The sequence below is a fragment of the Eupeodes corollae genome, chromosome 2 (genome assembly GCF_945859685.1).
Source record: "Eupeodes corollae chromosome 2, idEupCoro1.1, whole genome shotgun sequence".
Lineage (NCBI taxonomy): Eukaryota > Metazoa > Arthropoda > Insecta > Diptera > Syrphidae > Eupeodes > Eupeodes corollae.
This window is the reverse complement of record NC_079148.1, coordinates 84,815,019-84,835,173: the sequence shown is the minus strand read 5'-3', so window position 1 is coordinate 84,835,173 and position 20,155 is coordinate 84,815,019. Positions and strand designations below refer to the sequence as shown.

Genomic DNA, 20,155 nt, shown 5'->3' with positions numbered 1-20,155 from the left:
TTTAAAAATCAACTTCATAATCAAAAATCAATCGAATTCTAAACCCCCAAAAACTACTGTGACACAACCCGGCCCTACTTACCTAGCTATGTAGGTATGTATCTATTTAATTTAGTTTTCGATTTTCTCTTATATCCTTCGATAAATACGTAAACAAAACATAACAATGGAATTGAATTGTCGTAACGTAGGTACATACTTGACCCTGAAATTGAAACAAAATCATAATAAAACCACTTATGTAAACGACCTTGAAACTTTTATATGTGCAAACATGTGCAATATATACTATTCTAAAGCTTACTTTAATACTCATGCATTTTTTGTATTATACAATGTAACACAAATGAATTGGATATGTTTTATGTGCCTAATATAGTGTATGTATATAACATCAGATGCATTAAAGGAAGATAGGGGTTACATTTCTTTTGAGTTTGAATCTCTTTGGCTGTATTATTTATTTTTAATTTGCTTTGTTGACATCGCGAAAGCTTTCGACTGTCATATATACATATGTACATATATATAAATATATAACGAAGTGTCTTAAGCAAAATTCTTGATTACACGCAAGTAATTTGACAGCTCACTTGTTACTTTCAAATTTTGTTTTGCAAGTGTTGCCAAGTAAGTCATAACGCTTTCAATGAAATAATAAAAATAGTATTGCTTAGATTAGTTCGAACATAATGAAATCAATCCAAATGAACTCTTTTTTGTTGGGTGTATGAACAGCAGCAACTAAAGAATAGTAGAATATACTGATATATAATCCCATTTGTATCTGGACAATTCCATATTTAAGTCTCTGTCGTACGGGCATATGTTTACCGTTTTCATATGACGGCGACGTTTTGAACGTGTGTATGTACAACTGAAGGTATCTAACAAATAAACTTCCTGTAAAATAAAGTTCAAAACTTGTGTATAATTTTAAGTTTTTCTAAAAGTATTGTGTTTTGACTTTGTGTTACGTTCTAATTTGTATTTGTTACTTTGTTCCCGGCAGAATTTGTATCGGTTTTTCTAAATCTGACCTTTTTATACTGATGGATACAAAGGAATCCTTTTCTCCCATAACATCAGTTAAATATGTAGCGCACACATACATACATACATATATGTATGTATGTACAATCTTTACTTAAAAATAAAAACTCTTTTTATAATCTTATTCAATATCCAAGGTTTGCTTTTGATTAAAAATAATGTACATTATGCATTAGACAAAATTACAATATTTCACATAAACTGCAAATTAAACACAACTATTTTTTGTTGTTGATAAATTAATGCACATAAACTATTTTGCCTGATATTTTACGTAAGTCTCATATAAAAATACATCCAAAACCAAAATGTATTCATGATAAACTGATTTAGGAGCTTTTAAATAACGCTTCAATAAAACAGGACAAAGCAATACTTTTAAAAGTTCGTTACAAACTAATGTACCTACTTTAAGGTCTAAGCATCACTTCCTAGTAAAGTTTGCGTTTCATATATGTATTTTTTTAATAATTAGGTTTTCGTAGCTATTTCTTCCGTATTTTTGGTCTTTGGAAATTTTAGTTTTTGGTACTTTTTGTACTTAGAATCATAGCCTTAAAATTGTCGTGTTTTCTTGATGTTTTTGAATATTATGTTTTCATTGAGTGCAAAAACAATGTTTAATGATTATGTAAGAGATGAAGAATTAAAAATTTCGTTATACTCCTTAACAACATCCAGCGTGCACACAATTTAACAATTTATACACTTTTTGCCAAAATTTACCTGTATTAGGTGTATTATTCTTTTCATATGGAACTTAAAGAATGATTAAGAATTTAAAATATGTGGAACATTTGAATATAAAACGCTTATTCTGACAACTATGAATAAATAGAATGAATTTTAAAGTAAATTAAAAAAGCGAATGATTCGACATACTTTTAAAATTGTTAATACACTTGCTTGTTAAGGTGGTAAATTTGAAACCACTACTCTCAGCAACACCTAAAAAGAGCTTTTATATCCAAAACAAAACTTCCCTGTTTACTTGAAAATGGTCTACGTAGCTCATTCGCATTCAACAGTGATCAAATATGAGCGGTGTTAACGTCAACAAGCTGTGTTAGTGAACGTCTTGAATTTATATATATTAAACCTAAAGAAGATATTGTGTATTTTGAAGTCTGGTTTGAAAGTATAATTTAAATGACGATCAAATTAATTTTATTTTTCAATCAAATATGTATTTCAAACCAAATATACATTTAAAATCAAGTAAGTTTGTGTGATGCAAAGTACTTATTTAATTCGAAAATGTATTGTATGCGCACTTGAAATATAAAGTTCCTCCAAAAATTGTCAATCACTCGTATACCTACTAACGTTCATATATGGTTGTAGTAGGTAAATAAAACAAAAAAAGACGTTAAGAATAAAATAACATAGTAATATTATTCACTTATGTATATATATGTATGTTTTCCATAAACAAAAGTTGTTCTTTATATTTACAAACATTAAAAAGACCTGAAAACTTTGTTTAATTCTTTAATATGGAATCGTTTCCATTGCAATGTTTAAGATTGTGTAAACATCAAAATGTGTGTAAATCATTTAAGCAGTGTATGTGAAATGTGTATGAATTAGATTCTGTATAATCAAAACAAAAGCTTGATTGCATTTGTGAACGTTGACTGCATATTGTTTTAACCTGGAGAGCTTTTACCATAAGCAAATGTAAATATATATAAGTTCATTATGGTCATTCAAAAGTCATCTGGTAAAATTTTGACTTAGTTTTGTGTGTCAGTGGAGTGAAGCTTTCACAGTTCACAGGTCCGTGGCGCGGTATGGTTAAGAGAATAATGCAGGGGTGCCATATTAATTTGGTTTGTCTTGTTATTTATCCTAAGAAAAATAATGAGTTCAAAATAAAATATGTTTGTTTTAATTTGTTTTTGATTAACAGAAGGAAGCACAGCAGACGGATAGATTTAAGAAAAAAGACAAATATTTGTTTTTTTTTCTGTTACATGTTGTGCTACATGGGAGATCTAACTTTCAAAAGTTTTAAATAATAAGAAAAAAGGACTCAACTTTCATTCGCGTTTTTTTATTTGATCGATATGCACATACATATGCATAATAAATAATAATTTTCGTTATTTTAGGGTGAGAATCATTTATTTCTATTTAAATTAATTTTTAAAGTTCACTTAAATTAACTTAAATTGTGTGGCGCAACAGTCCGTTGTGAACCAGGGCCTAGTGACTTACAACTCTCAACCATTCCTGTGTTCGAGTACTGTTGTCAAGAATGGAAGGGACCTACAATTAAAGGCCGAATCCGAACGGCTAATTTGAGAAAGCACTTTTTCATGACTAGAATTACTCTTGAAGGATTTGACAATTCCTCGCAAGAGGCAGTACCCGCGAAAATTATTTTTTTTTAATTAAGGTGGCACAGGCAGGGATTGAACCCAAGACCCCTTGCATGACAGTCCAACGCACTAACCATCATGCCACGGTTACTTTAAAGTTCACTATTCCATATAAAACACACGCAATAATTGTTTATTTTGACATTTTGATTTAAAAAGTAATCATATGTTTTAAGAAAATTTCACTTAATTGAAGCAGATGCCTTAAAGTAGTGCAGGTGCCTTCGAGGTTTTTAGTCTCCTTGTTGCAAGGGCTACCTATGGACAGTGAAAAAGGTTGTAAATTATGATTTAACAACATTAGCCAACAATTAGTGTTTGACGCATTATATTCTACTCGATATTTGATTTCCCTTTATGGCTGAAACACATACACGCTTCAGCTTCGGCTTCGTCTGCGTTACGTTAGGCCTGCTTCGAGGTTGCTTTGAAAGACATTTCTATAATTTCATCCCTCCAAAGAGCAAATATTTTGTTTGTTGACATTTTTTTACAGCTGATGAGCTGTCAGACAAAGCAAATGTTTAGATAATTGAACTAGAGCTTCCGTTTGGAGTCACATTACGTTACAGTACGTTCTTTTCCTTACGATTGTCAAACGAAACGTGAGGTCGAAGTTCCATTGTGATAGCATGCATTGAATTCCTATGGCTGAACTCGTAAACGTCAGGCGAAGCCGAAGCTGAAGCGTGTATGTGTTTCAGCCATTAAGGGTGTTATTACAATCAGAAGTTTTAGAAAGACGCAAATAAGTGCAAAAGAGAAAGTATATAGGTGAAATAGAAATATTTTAAAATGTCTCAACCCACAGATATGTGAGTTCAGGATTGTCTTGGATGGTTTTTGACGTTTCTTTTTCTTGTCTTTCTTTGTTTCCTGGCGTTGCCTTATTACAGTTTTTAGTGCTGCCAAGTAAACAAGAAACATGACACCGGAAAATTTTAAGTGGAGCAAACACCTTATAACCGAATTAATTTAAATAAAAAAATGGAGGAGAGATAGTAGCTGGCGATATTGCGATATTCCTGTAGAGAATTTGTGCAGACCAAAACAATATTGGTCAGATGAAAACGAAGTTATACGAAATCATCAAAAAACTTGAAGAATCTAACCGAAATCAGATGATTGAAAATGCCCGTCAATCGGAGAGCAAATTATTCTTTAGCCAGCTTAATCATAACTTGTGTGACAAGAACTACTTCAAAGATTATCTCTCCTATAAAGATATATCCCTAATTTTTAAATCAAGATGTGAACTTCTACATTTAAATTTAAAACCATACAACGGAAGCTTTGACCAATTTTGCAATTCTTGTATGTATGTAACTTGAGAGCTAAAGAAGATTGCTTTCCTATGTGCCTAATTTTTAACCAGCAAAGAAGAGTATGCTTTAGTAAACCATCCCTATCAGTACAGGAAACGATTGAAATTTTAAATGGATTAGATTGGACGAACCGTGTCAATCTTGTCAGAGCTAGCTACCGCTAAAGAATGCTTATAATAACGGGATATACATAAATACTATAATGCAAATATTTATACAATCACACCAAACCTTTTTTTCCTTTTTTTAATCTTATACCATTAAACATATGTGCTTGCTCAATTGTTTACTTAAATATTTTAAAGTTACCAGTCGAGCTGACGGCTAAGTCAATGCTTAACAATTCATAAAAGCTTTTCTAAAATGTATAATTATTACTTGCAATAAGTGGATGTTTGAGTTTGAGTTTGAATTGAATATTTCTATAATCTCAGAGATGCCCGCATTCCCATAAATAAAAAAATCTTGTATAAGTCTCTAAGTTTTGTTGATTGAAATCTGAGAACAGAATTTTTATGATTCGATTTGCAGAATTCTATATTGCACAATTCAAATAGGAAGCTTATTTTATTGCTAGGTGAGGATGCACAGTTAATGGTTTTCATATTTCATTCTCCTGCTCTATCAATCCTTTTTACGAGATCCACAACGATAGGATATAATCTGTTCAACGCAACTTCATACGTTAAGGCTTAAGGGGGCTGCCGTGGCCTGATCATTATAAACTCCCTCCTAATGAACATCGGATAAAGCTTCTTTAAATGCAACCTCTATCACAAAGGAGGTGTTATATTGATATTGTCTTTATTCATCAACTTTTAATCAATGCACCTGATTTATTGAATTATATAAGTTAAGCTATCATAGAGGTAACCATAATACCCGTAGTTCCCAATTAATGCATGTTTCTCAACACCACACTAATTATAGCATGCATGAGCCATTGATCGCATCTCAAAACTTATAAATATGAACTCAAACCTATTTGATTTCAGAATGAATAAGAATATTCTTAAAAAAAACTAAAGACCAGTGTACCACACATAAATGTTCTCTCAATTTGTTTGTATTTGTTTTTTTTTTTTTATTATTAAAGTATATTATGTTACTGTAGTTTGTTTTATTTCATACTAACAACTAACACTGCATTTAGTGATGAGCCAGATGAGCACATTTTTTGTGATGGCAATTCTTTTTTCGTAGGACATCGCTTAATACAGTTTTCCTTCGCCAAGATCTGATGATCTCAGAAACATAAACTGGCCAAATTTGTGCGCTGTCAAGTTTTTGGACATAGACATAAATACTGTCATCGTGAGTTTGGTTGTTAGAAGCGAAAATAAATTCTAGGTACCTACCTTTAAACGATTACAATAATTTCCTATGGGAAGTTAATAATAAATGACCAAATGACAAACGCAAATACAATTACGAATTTTATTCTTCTGGTTCACTAACATCTTTGCCATCTTCTTCTAACAAAATACCAGACCTTATAGACTTTTTTATAGTTAAAGATATTACAAAAAATCATATAAGTGCCGATTGTAACAACGATTTATCGTCAAATTGGAACGAATTCAGAGGAATTCAACCATTTCAAACTTTATACAAACATAAATAAAATATGCTGCACAAATAGAGCAAGGAATTGGCCAGCTGCGAGATGTTCAGAGGAAAAGACAGTCTTCTAAACTAAAAAAAAAATCAGTAAGTTTTAAAATCATTTACTAGGTAGATTAAAAAAAAAACTTACTATAGATGCTTCTCCCGAAAACTCTTTATGGAAATAACGAAAGCATCTACAAAAATAATGGGGAGCGTACGATAACTTTGGCGACAAAGTTTGATGACGGATTTGTACAGAACAGGTAAAAACAAGCATTTTTTACTATAGAAGGGGGGGTCTATCTCCCCCCGTTTAGGCGGTAGGGGCAATTTAAAAAAATATGTACATTAAATGGAAACAAAATAATTAAAAAATAACGGTAATACTTACAATTAAGTTTTATACCTGTTTTTAAAGCCAACAATTTTTTCTATTAGCTTGTTTGTAAATCAAGTCAAAACTATGCATAGTTTTTGAAAAAAAATAGTTTTAAAGTCAAAATTTGTGCAAAAAACAAGGGTTAAAGTGTAATTTTTCAATACTTCAAGATTAATTACCACAATTTTCTCAAAAACTAAAAGACATAAAATCATCTAGTTTTCAGTTTTTGATCAAAAACAAATAAGAGAAATAATTTCTGAAATAAAAACAGTGGTAATAAATCTTGAAGTATTGAAAAATTATACTTTGACCCTTTTTTTTACTTTTTTTTGCACAAATTTTGACTTTAAAACTATTTTTTTCAAAAACTAAGATACGAGTATGTTCCACATCATTGGGCAATTGTAACAGTAATTGTTACGCATAAACAAGTTAGCCACCAACAGTTGTAACATCTTACACACCAATATCGCTTATACCAATCATGGCAAAAGTGTTAAAAAAAACCACATCAGTAATTCGATGTACTTGGTCTATCTTAAAAAAAAAGAAGTATGCTCACTATTGATGCAATCAAACACTAGCAATGAAGATGTTCACTGACAAAAAAAATGACAAAACAATGTGCAGACATTCAAATCCAATGTGCATCGGCTTCTCCTTTCTAATCCTATCCTCCTTTCCTAAATGCTCGCACTGTGTTTAATCAGGTAATCAGGGTATTCATAACCCCTTTATGGCTGAAACACAAACACGCTTCAGCTTCGGCTTCCCCTGACGTTTACGAGTTCAGCCAAAGGAATTCAATGCATGCTATCACAATGGAGCTTTGACCTCACGTTTCGTTTGACAATCGTAAGGAAAAGAACGTGATGTAACGTAATGTGACTCCAAACGGAAACTCTAGTTCAATTATCTGAACATTTGCTTTGTCTGACAGCTCAACAGCTGTTTAAAAATGTCAACAAACAAAATATTTGCTCTTTGGAGAGATGAAATAATAGAAAGCAACCTTGAAGCAAGGCCACAGTAACGCAGACGAAGCCGAAGCTGAAGCGTGTTTGTGATTCAGCCATTAGTGCGCGCATAATATAATAAAAAAATGTGGTGTCATTTCCCTTCAGATCCGTTTGACAACATGAACTTCAATTTGTGAATACTGTGTTGAAAGAAATGACGACATCGATGATATTCTGTTGAGCAGAACATGAAAGTTTATTTACATATATTTAAACTATTAAATAAAGCCGAAAAAATTTGTATTTTATTTTATTTTATTTTCATTTTTAGAAATTAACATTTCCAAAACAATACCTGAATTTAGTGGCACAAAGTCATCCGAGTGAGATTCAAGGATCTGCCCAGCACCTCATTTCTGTTACTACCGTCTGCAAGGTAGTAAAGTAAAACATCGATTACTTAGCGGTTTGTATTCTTCGAAAAGTGTTTGGAGAACATTCAACTGCAACATTATGCTGGTCTATTGTTTTTTAACGAAAAAACTTAATTTTCACAAATCAGCCCAAAGAAATTTCTTGGGCTAAAATTCGTAGGTTGGGGAAATATTTTACTCTCTCGTGAGCGCTCTCTTTTCAAAAAAAATTACGCTAACAGGATTTGGTTAAATCTCGTAATCTTTAGTAAAACTAGACTGTTTTAGAAGGGTACGCCAACGTACCTAATATTTCTGATTTGATTTGTTTTTTGTAGCCTCTTTAAATTTTAGATAAATCAGAGAATCATTTTAGAAATTTAGAAATAGATATTGTTGTATATGCACCTATGAAAAAATATCTTTTTCGGTAAGGCCTATTTACATATATATACATATAATTAAATGTAAATAAATGATCATAATGTACATGGAAACATTAACCTTTTGGGATATTTTTCGAATTAATATATGATTACTCTCATGTCATTTTGTTAAGAATAATAATCAAGATTATTATTATCCTTATGCTATGTTTACATATTTTAAATATTTAGAAATAATGTTAATGCGATTAAATGCATAATGTTACTTGAAGGATAGCCTATTATACCGATTCTAAGTATTAAATTCACATATATATCACATGTAATGTTGCATTTCAGAAGGTATTTAGATGGATACTATATTTATCCTTACCAAATTGAATACAAAGTAATACTCGTGGAGTGATGGTTAGTGCGTAGGACTACATTACTACATTACATTTTTTGTATTCAGTATACAAATATATCTTAATTTTCGTTATGAAAATTCAGTAATTACTTTCAATTATAATTTCAATCAGAAATATCTATGAGAATAAATTTCATTTTCTTCTGCGCCTCAACATTTAAACAAATTCAAATTTCCAAAAATCAAGTACAACAAAAAGTTCTATAAAATCCTAAATTTTCCTTAGAACTCCGATTTTTGAAAAATATACAAATATCTTATATATAAAATTCTCCTGTCACAGTGTTAGTTGCCATACTCCTCCGAAACGGCTTAACCAATTTCAATGAAATTTCGCGTATACATTCGGTAGGTCTGAGAATAGGTTTTTATCTATTTTTCATGTTCCTAAGTGCTATGGTTTGATTGTATCAACATCGTACACGGTGCAACGATCTTACAATAGTATTCAGAGACTTTTTGTACAATGAAGCATTGATTACTTTTGGGGATAACTTACCACTCAGTCATTTTATTATGCATTTACCAAATTAAAAGGCATCTTATTTAATAGACACTGAACTGAATCGTGAACTACAATTCAATACTATAGAAATAGCAGTGATTGCCGCTCGCAATGTCCCACTAATAAATAAAGGGCAAAAAACCATTTATGACCACATCATGCTCGCAGTTTCGGCAGGACAAGGTTGATTTGTTAAAAAAATACAACTGAAAGTTCAAGATCCATCACATAGAGGACAATAGATTTTCCTCTATGATCCATCAGCTGAAACATTCTCAAAGCAACTGTTAGATATACTTGGCGACGTAAAAGTTACTAAGAATAAAACTGGATGCATAAAATTACCGGACGATTTCTGCACGATTATTGATTACCAAGATGCTCTCATTGACCCCATACTTCCCGATGTATATATACAATATACAAATCATGAGTGGCTGGCAGAAAGAGCAATTTTAGCAGCAAAAAAAAAGGATGTCAACAAATTAAATCTCACACAAATACACAAAATTTGTAATACAAATCTATTGATACAGTTTGTGATGCTACCGAAGCTGTCAATTATCCAACTGAGTTTTTGAACTCATGGGATCTACCAGGCAAGCCACCGCATAATTAACGGCTGAAGATTGGATCTCCGGTAATATTGTTTCGTAATTTGAGCACACAACGACTGGGCAACGGCACCCGATTAGTTAATGAAAAATGTTGTCGAAGCCATTATTCTAAATGGCAAATTCTAAGGTGAAAGTATATTATTACTGCGAATTCCTATTATACCCACAGATGTACCAAGGCCTTCAATTTCCAATTAGATTGGCATTTGCAATGACTCTATCAATGTCTCAAGGTCAAACGATGACTGACACTTCATGTCTTCACACGGACAATTAGCAATTATACATGGCGTGCTTTCGATTGGGCGAACCATCCAGTTTTTTTGTATTGACGAAAGATTGGATCACAAAAAAAGATTATACTATTTTTTGTAGTATTGTCATAAATACCGATATGTACATATGAAATTTTAATAAATCAAAAAAAAACTGTTTGTTGGTTTGTTATTTCAATATTTTGTCACCATTTACAGTGATCTATACTTCTCCTGTTATATACCACATCCTTACACACCGCAATAAATTCTTTATTCGTATCAAAATATTCTCTAGAAATTATTTATATGACAATAAAACGTTTGTTAGGTCAGCTAGTTTTTATTTATAAAATATTGCTAATCTATCAGATCATTCAAAAGACGACCAGAATTTTACATTTTTTGTTTGCTGTCACATATTATTGTGTGTGGGAAATGGGCAGGTTCAGACGAAATAAGAGACTTGAAAGTAAAACAAATTTCTAGTATCTGAAAAATTGCTTTCCAATTTACGCAACTTTATTTTGAAATAGACGGGAAATTTATTCAAGAAAAATCTCCCTTACTATCAAATCAATTCCACTTATGTCAAAATGACGGCTAATTATGATTGTCCAATTAACTAATAGGGTCCATACACTACGCAAACACGTTTGTTCAAATGTGTGTTTGAACAAACATACATACATACATAGTTTCGCCACACACTACACAAACATGTTTGAGAGATATTAGTTGCGTGGTATAAAAAGCATCTATTTTTGGACATTCGAATTTGTTAAATAATTGGAAAACTCATCCAGCGTTGACTTTTTACAATTTTTCATGTTAACTACATATATGAAAATTGGCATCGGTTTGAGCAAAATTCAATACACACCACACAAACATGTTTGTACAGGAACGGAAAATTCAAATTTTTTTGATTTTGTTCAAACCGCTTGCGCAAACACGCATCATCGCTACACACTAATCAAACAGTTTGCACAAACATTTTTACAACAAAAAAATACATCCGTTTGCTCAAACAGTTTATGTAGTGTATGGGCCCTATAAAAGCTGAACTTTAATACTCTGTGATTTTTTTATTTTCCGCACAATTCCATTGTTTGTTTTATGTAAAATTGGTTGTTTGTCAAATTGGTAAAGAAATAAGTAATATTTATATTAAATACAAAACACAAGTTGAGATGGACTTGTAGCTTGCTTGAAGTTTTTTGAATACAATTATGTTTTTAGTAGTTTTAATGCGATCAACTGAAAGTAGAGGTTGATGAAGTAAAGTTCAGAATGTGATGTTTATGACATTCTACTAACTAATTAGTTGCCTTGGTTAAAATTTCCGTTCAAAGACAGCAGTTAATTAACATTAGGGCCATGTTGTCTAAAACCAATACTATATTATTCAGAGTATGTTGTATGTTACTTATGTGTTTATGTGCATACCTACATATCTTAACAATTTTGCTCACTATTTTTCATTTTATATTTTCAGATATTTATTAATATATGTACATATTATATGCATATGTATATTCTGCCGTTAATATTACAAATTTGGAACATATTCGAAGTTTTTCTAAAATACAATCCAATATGATAAGCAATACTAGACTTTCAGAACTTAAAATGAAGGACCAATCAGGGATTGTTCCTGATGAGGGTCACCAAAAGTTACAATTAAAAGCATCTGTACCAAGTACTGTAAACAACAATAATAACGAAATATCCAGAAATAAATGCACACATTTAACACAAATATTCACAGACGAACAACGATATGAAAAATCTTTTAAATTTTATTCGAAAACTTGTTTTGGAAACAGCATACCAACTAATGATTGCCCTGCTATTGTATTAAAAAATTCTAGTGATGATTTCATGGGAAATTCTTGTCCGAAATCTAGTAAATTTCATTTATATGACTCTAGTAGCTGCTACAATTCCACAACGGCAAGCGACGTAAACCATACAATTTGTACAAATGTTCTAAACGAAAGTGCCTTAAATGATGTATCAAGAATGAGTGGTTGTGGTATAAGCAATGGAACTGAAAAATCAGTATGTGATGCAAAAAATGATTTTATAAGTGGGCAAAACAATAATTGTAGTATCAAAAACAGTCGAAATGTTCGAAGAAAGCCCCCAATGTGTCGAACAGAGGACCAAGAACACGCATTTCGCCAAATAGAGGACGTTCACAACTACTCAAAATTAAATCGCTATAGTTATTGCAACCCCGAAAACGACCGAGTTGTCAATACACCTACATTTAGCAGTAACAGTAGCAATCAAGACGATGATGATGAATGTGATGATGATCATGGATATGTTGATATTGATGATGATGATGATGACGAAGAAGAAGAAGAAGAAGAGGATAAGGTTAATAACGTTGAGGAGTTCGTTTCGGTCGATTATAAGCAGCTTTCCGCATCTAAAAACTCAAATACAACTACACAACAAAGTGTTACCCCTTTCAAATGTAATTCCCCAGGAATAACATTTCAACAACAAAATAAAAATCAAGACGAAATGAGTCCAGATGCTTTAAACATTGAAATCGAAGGAAATATAACACCACCAGATCATCATGCTAGAAGGCCAATGAATGCTTTCTTGATATTCTGTAAAAGACATCGAGGTATTGTAAAGGATAAATACAAGAACTATGAAAATAGGTAAAACTAATACCTAAACATTTTGTAAATATAACATAATATGGTATTTTTTGAATTATTAGATCTATTACTAAAATACTAGGCGAATGGTGGGCTTCAATGGATGCAAACGACAAAAAGTGCTATGTTAACTTAGCGCAACAGGCAAGTAACAAAAATATACATCTCCTTATGAAATTAAAACGGTCAATACGCGATAGCAGAGAGAAAAAACTAATTTAAAACTAACTAAAAAATTAGTTTTTTTCTCTCTGTTCGATAGTTAAATCTGTAGAGAGTAGACCTAAGTTCTCCTTTCTTGACCAAAATAACACTAATAATAAACTTGGCTTACTCATTCAAAAAAATTACAATTACATTTTTTTAAAGTGATAACCCATTATTTTATGAAATAGACATGTAATAAAATCCTAGGCTTTGCTGAATATACGTATCTGCCAATATTTCTTATTTTTGTAGGGTAGATATCCTTGCATATACATAAGTTGAATATACAAAAATAAAACAAATGAAAATTATCTTATTATAATTTTATAGACAGATATTTAATTTTATTTTCAAACTGATTTAAAATTAGTTTTAGAATAACTTTAAGTTGTCTGTCAGGTTAAAAAGGAAATTTAAAATAATATATAAGCTTAGTAAGTAGATTAAGTTACATACATAATCTATGAAAATTCATTTTTAATAATATTTCGATATTTTATTGACGCTTTTAAGAAGTAATATAAGTTTGAGTAGCAGAAGCCATTAAGAACGTTGAGAATAAGAAAGCATGCCGCTGCCAAGAAATTTTCTTCTGTACTTTCCAATGAAGTACATGGTATTTTCCGATTCGTCCATATTACACAATGTACAAATTCCATCTTTATCTCCTTGGAAGGCTCTCCCATTAATATTAAGGAGCCCGCGGCGAGCTTTAACAATTATGGAAATCATATCCCGTGAATTCATATTATCAAAGTAGTTCGGTATGCCAGAGTACTTCAAGTTGGAATATTTATCGTGAAATTTAGACTGTATAACACTAACTGTAAATTCAGTTCAGTGTTTTTCTTTCATTTTCACTAAGAGAATGTTATGTAAGCTTCGCCATTCAAGTAGATTCATGTCAAAAGAAAAATTCAACGAATATCCATGAAAAAGATCCAACCATTCCTTAGTCCAGAAGATTTTCTTATTTATAATGGCTTTCGATAAAATTTTGGGTAATCTATTATTAGGAAGATTTAGATTTCGTCTTATGAAAGAAAAATGTAGCTGGAAAGACGTTAGAAAACCCTTCTGAACACCTGTTTCAAACAGTCAATTAGCTGTTGCAAATTGGAGCTTGTTTTTTAGTATTTAATAAAATTCTATATTCTTTGTTGGCATCATAGTAGTTTCTACGACATATTTTCCGGTTTAGTTTTCTGAAGGTTTTAAGGTGTTTAAGAGCATTTTTCGTGGCCTTAGAACAAGCTAAATCAAACCAAGTTTTGTTTGGCTCAAACTTAACATTTTTTTGCATAGAAGCTCCGTTTGCTTCATAAATACAATACATAAATCAATTGAAATTGTTTGTATTATGATGGTGGGTACAAGTGACTCGAGTTTATATAAGCAACACCTTTTTGGTCATACTATTTCATTCTAGAGATACCCCTTCGGTTGGTATTTTCTGTCATGTGATCTAAGAAGGCTATACAATCTACACTAAAACCTTCAACAAAATTAGAGATTGCGTACGAAGGGCAACAGTAGTCAATCGCTGAAGAACCTCTACTACTTCCAAAAGTATATTCACAATTTTTGTCACTAAACCCCTTTTCCATTAAGAATAAAAGCAATAATATCATCAAGAAATTCAATAAATTTGGTGCAGTTGCTATCACAGTTAGAATCTTTTGAATATCTTCTTTCCATAATCGACGATGTAGGAATCAAGTTGAAGTTCACTTGTGCCTGTTCTCACATTGAAATCCCCTCCGAGAATAAAATTTTTGGAAAAGAAGTTCTTAAGAAGTGTAAAGTCTCTGTTGCAATGACTACAATTCAAGTAAAAAGTATTAAATTTAGTTGTTCTCCGGTGAAACATCCTTGCAGCATAATCATATCATTTGTTTTTACAAACATTAGTTGATAGATGGATAGATTTGTTGAATTTTAGATACTGCCACATTGACAGGATAGTCTTGGTTGGCTTTGCTTAATAGATTAAGCCTTATAGGCTTCATTAAATGAAGTGATTATACCATCCTTGTTGCACTTGTATTGAAGTCCCTCAACTGATAGTGTCCAATCTACTAGCTTTATCGCTAGTTTAAGCCGGGTATCCAATTTCAACAGCACTCATTTCAACTGGCGCAGTTGGGAACCTTCAGATCGTTCATTCAATGTAAGGTCTTTATTAACTGATATTTTGTGTTTTTTAAACGGCTCAATGAAGATAAAACTATTTTTTAAATCGTTTCCATTCGAAAGCTCAAAAACATACGACGAAATTGGTTAGAAAGTCCGATTTTTTTTAGCATTATTGATAGTAATAACAACTTCAAGTGTGGTGTTACATACTTGCTGAAATTGCTTTTTTGCTTCTTCTATAGTTTTAGCATTTAAACTTCTAAAAACTATACATATTTTGCAATTTGGTGTACTTCTCGGCTTCTTCCATTCTTCTTTCAAACCTGGATTTACTTATTTTAATTTTTTCTATTCCCTCTTTCAATGCTTTGTTTCCCCCATCAAGTTCTGTAACACGCATAATAATACCGCTTTATCATTCTTTGTGGCAATATTTTTAAGTTTTTCACCCAAAAGTGCATCCATTTTTGAAATAATTGAATTAGTTCGTTTGCCATATTGGCTTTGTATATGAAAACCATAGTACTCTCATGGTGGAAGTCGAATAAGGCGGCATCTACATATTTTTTGTGGAACATCTAGCGAAGACATTAATGGAGAGAAATGTTATAATTTGCAATAGAGAAAGACTTAACGAAAGTCTGAGTGCGAAAGGAATACACATTTGTTTCTTTGTGTTTGTATTTTGGTTTGGTTATATTTTCACATACGCAAAACAGTAGACTTTCTATACAAAGATGACAAGACAAAAGCTTGGTTTCGATGATATTTTGGTCCCAATGTTACCATATTTCAGTTATAACTGTTCAAGCGATATATTCTATGCTATTTATTATTGAATATGAAAATAAAAGCCAAGAGTTCGATAACTAAGGCGACTAGATATTATAATGGATTTGTATAGAACAGTTAAAAACAACCATTTTTTACTATGGGAGGGAGGGGTCTAGATCCCCATTTTTAGGCAGGGGGGGCACTTAAAAAAATATTATTTAAAATGGAAATAAATGGATAAAAAGTAACGGTAATACTTACCGTATAATACATTTTTTTAAAGCCAACACTCTGTTCTATTAGCCAGTTTTAAAATCAAGTCAAAACTATGTCTAATTTTTGAAAAGAATAATTTTAAACTCAAAATATGAGTAAAAAAGTTAAAAAAAAGGTATAAAGTGTAATTTTTATTACTTCAAGATTATCTACTATTGTTTTTATTTTAGAATAAACTCTGCTTAGGAATACATTTTTTGTCGGCTTTACTCCTATCCTAAAATTTCTCAAACTGATTATGTTTTATCGTAAACCCTATCTTTCCGACCCTAAAAAGCGTTTGTTAATTTTGTTTACTACTTACTATTTTTATAAAAGGCTAATTGTTTTGTTTTTATTTTTAGAACAAAGATGCATTTTTCTCGGCCAATCCAAACTTTAAATGGTATAAGCTGCCAGCACCATCTCTACGTACTTTAACCACAAGACCAGGAAATATTGAACGTGGGGAAAACCAATGTGAATTGGATAATTTCTACACACAGAACAATATAAATTACAATACAGATTCTGTTGTTGAAAAAAAAAAAGTTTCCTATTTTAAGCTAGCCGATGAAAAGCAAATGGGTGGACTTAACAATTTAATGAGTTCAAATAAAACGGCAACATCCAAAGATAACTCCTTTCAAAAAGCATTAAGTGATGGTTCTAGCTTTTTCAATTCCAGTCGAAAATCTAACATCGATATAGAGGATTTTTGCAAACTTAAACGTTCAAATAGTGACAAAAACTTTTCAAGCAGCGAAGATGACTTTACTCCAAAGAAATCCGTTCGTTCGTGTAAAGGAAAGAAATATCAAGAGCTTATAAATTCTGGTCAAATAAGTGCTGTTAATTCAAAGAAAATGGTGTCTCAGAAGCCATCAATAGATTCAAGTGATGGTCAATATTTTGTTATGCATATTGATAAGTATAAAAAAGTCCAGACTTCATGCAAAAGTAACCCTAAAAAGGACGCACAATCAAAAAAAGACAAAAGGCAGTGGGTTATGACGCACTATCCAGATGTTTATCGATTCAAAAAGCAACAATTGGGTTTTGTGTCATTTGATCTGGAAGAAAAAATTAAAAGACTGCCTGCTCAGTGCTTGGAAACTTATCTTCAGCACAAGAAAAATATAAAACGTAAAAAGAAAATCAATTCTAGAAAACGTTCTTCAGCTCAGCAACATAACTTACAAGAAGTGTTCTTAAAGCAAACAACGCAATCTTTATTATGTCAACCAAAAACTGAAATTGAAGCAAAGGAGCAAGTAATTGGGAGCCAGAAAAGGAAAGCTCGAAAGGAAAGTATAACCCGAAGGAATATAACTTCTATACAGAGTGATGTTCAACTGTTGTTTGGAAGTTCTCACACCAACCCGCCGTTTATCATTGGACGGAGAAATTCGACACACCAATCACTACCTGTAGTAAATCAGAATGCTACCTCAGATCTTCTTATTTTGGCGGAAGTGGCTGCAAATCGCACTGAAACTACCACGTTATGCGGAGAACGAAATATGTTTTCGAACTTAAATAAGATTTAAGTCCAATGGTCGGTATGTTAAATAAACGTCATGCAAAAATTGAATTAGTTATTTAATTGGAAGTTGAAGGGCGTACACTGGGCCTACACACGAAGGTCTCATAAAAGAATCTACTTTTGAATTGTGAAGAAATGGTGCTAATTGATGTAAAATAAAAAAAGGTGTACAAACTTCAAATATGGACTGAAGATAATACTTTAAGGATACAAAAATAGAAAGTTTTTAGTTTTAATAAATTTTAAATATGTTAACGTTGTTAAACCATTTTTTTTAAGTTTTAAATATGTGTATCTATTATATACATAGGTCCTAGTTATACATATCTATCATTGAAATCAAGCCGGCAAAATGTTTGAATGGATATTTTGCTGTATTGCCTCTTAATTAGATAGATAGTATATACTGATCGATTAAAAATCACTCAAAGAATCCTTTTTTTTTTGTTGAGAAAAAAAAGTAAAATTGCACAATTGTTTTTGCCATATTTTTCTATTTTCAGCTGATTCTATTTTGTCAAAAAATAAAACGAATCGTTCGACTGATGTGTGTTCCAATTTTATTCAATTTCATTCAGAAAAAAATGTACGTTGGGTTTCAATAAGTACATTTTTTTTAATGATAACTATAAACGACCTATTAAAACATCTATCATTGGCTTCCATCATTGAGAATTTTGCTTGTAGGTTTAAAAATTATCGATAAAGTGATATTTATTAACTTTCCATAAGAAGCTATTTTAATCGATCCGATTTAACCAATTGAAAATTTTGACATTTCTCGACTTTTCAAGGTTTTTAGAAGCTAAATCAAAGGTTTTAATATAGATGTATGTATATATGTATATCTGAGCGTGTGTACGTACAACTGAACGCTCTGGATTCCTATATTTGTCAGCAACATCTCAAGAACCGACAGAGATATTAAATTCAAATTTAGTTTTACATTTGATAATACCAAAAGATAGAAAGGACTTTCAGTAAATGAGTTTTTATCCAATTTAAAAAAAAGTGAAAAATATTTTATCCCAAATATCACTTCAACTAATGTTATACATTAGGTCCGTTCGCGCACTCTCTGCACTATAATTCGTAAAAAGAGATATTTTAAAGAATGGGGGTAAAATTCTCTCACCAAAAAAAACTATAAAAAAGTAAGGGAACGGGAAAACAACACATTTTTCTTTTTGTTTTTCTTTGAAAATTTGTATTTAAATTTTATAACTGACAACAAAAGCGAGCAATTTATTTCATTTATTTGAATTACTATCAAAAATGACAATTTTGACAAAACAGCCCAAAGAAATTTTTTGGAATAAAATTCGTAGGTTGGGGAAATATTTTACTCTCTAGTGAGCGCTCTCTAGAATACTTTGCGGACAAAAAAGAAAGATTTCGACTTAAAATTTTTTTATCCTAAACAAAACTTGTTTTGTAAAACTATTAAAAATATCGACAGACCAATAAGACCAGTAAGTTATGCAGGTCTCTTCTAATGTTGTTTTTAAGTTCTCATAGGAAGTTATTGTACTTACTTACTTAACGTGGCGCTACAGTCCTGTGTGAACTAGGGCCTCACCCAACAAACTTCTCCGTCTAGCTCGGTCCTTAGCTAGATGTGTCCAGTTTCGCGCTCCAAGTTGGGTGAGGTCACCTTCCACTTGTGCGCGCCCCCTGATCCGCGGTCTTCCTCTACTACGCTGTCCCGTGGATGTGGATTCGAAGGCTTTCCGGGCCGAAGCATTGGTTTAAATGCGCTCTACGTGACCCAGCCATCTTAGTCGTTGGACTTTTACCCTTCTGGCTTAGTCTACGTCGCTGTACAGCCCGTACAGCTCGTCGTTCCATCTTCTCCTCCCCTCCCCTTCGATGCATACGGGACCGTAGATCACACGAAGAACTTTTCTCTCGTAGCGACCCAAGGTGCTTTCACCCGCTTTTGTCATAGTCCATGCTTCTGCACCGCATAGCAGGACGGGGATGATAAGGGTCTTATAAAGCAACACTTTGGTCCCTCGAGAGAGGACTTTACCACTCAATTGCTTTCTTAGTCCAAAGAAACAGTGGTTAGCAAGAGTTATTCTTCCTTTGATCTCTGCGCTGGTGTTGTTTTCTGCGTTTACAGTGGAGCCTAGGTAGACGAAGTCCTTGACTACCTCAAAGTTACGTCTGTCGATGGTGACGTTTTGACCAAGATGTCGGTGGTGTATGTCCTTTTTTGACGACAGCATGTGCTTTGTTTTGCCCTCATTAACCGT

At 32.0% G+C, this 20,155-nt stretch overlaps 1 protein-coding gene across 2 annotated transcripts; it reads left to right on the top strand.

Moving 5' to 3' along the window:
- Positions 1–2,068: 2,068 nt before the first annotated feature.
- LOC129945417 (MATH and LRR domain-containing protein PFE0570w) lies at positions 2,069–17,945 on the top strand. Of its 2 annotated transcripts, XM_056055159.1 has the most exons (5): positions 6,274–6,472; positions 6,524–6,633; positions 11,794–12,979; positions 13,042–13,123; positions 16,717–17,945. In XM_056055159.1, the coding sequence occupies exons 3-5, from the start codon at positions 11,808–11,810 to the stop codon at positions 17,899–17,901; spliced, it is 2,439 nt and encodes an 812-aa protein (XP_055911134.1). In that variant the 5' UTR covers positions 6,274–6,472; positions 6,524–6,633; positions 11,794–11,807; the 3' UTR covers positions 17,902–17,945. The 2 variants fall into 2 exon arrangements, with proteins under 2 accessions (XP_055911133.1, XP_055911134.1); XM_056055158.1 differs by lacking the exons at positions 6,274–6,472; positions 6,524–6,633 and adding an exon at positions 2,069–2,271.
- Positions 17,946–20,155: the final 2,210 nt, after the last annotated feature.

What these genes read in the sequence shown, in the direction of transcription:
- LOC129945417 (XM_056055158.1), top strand. Translation starts at nt 11,808, where the DNA reads ATGTACATATTATATGCATATGTATATTCTGCCGTTAATATTACAAAT. An exon ending in TACAAGAACTATGAAAATAG is followed by an intron (nt 12,980 to 13,041) that starts GTAAAACTAATA and finishes TTGAATTATTAG; the next exon opens with ATCTATTACTAAAATACTAG. An exon ending in ATGTTAACTTAGCGCAACAG is followed by an intron (nt 13,124 to 16,716) that starts GCAAGTAACAAA and finishes TTTTATTTTTAG; the next exon opens with AACAAAGATGCATTTTTCTC.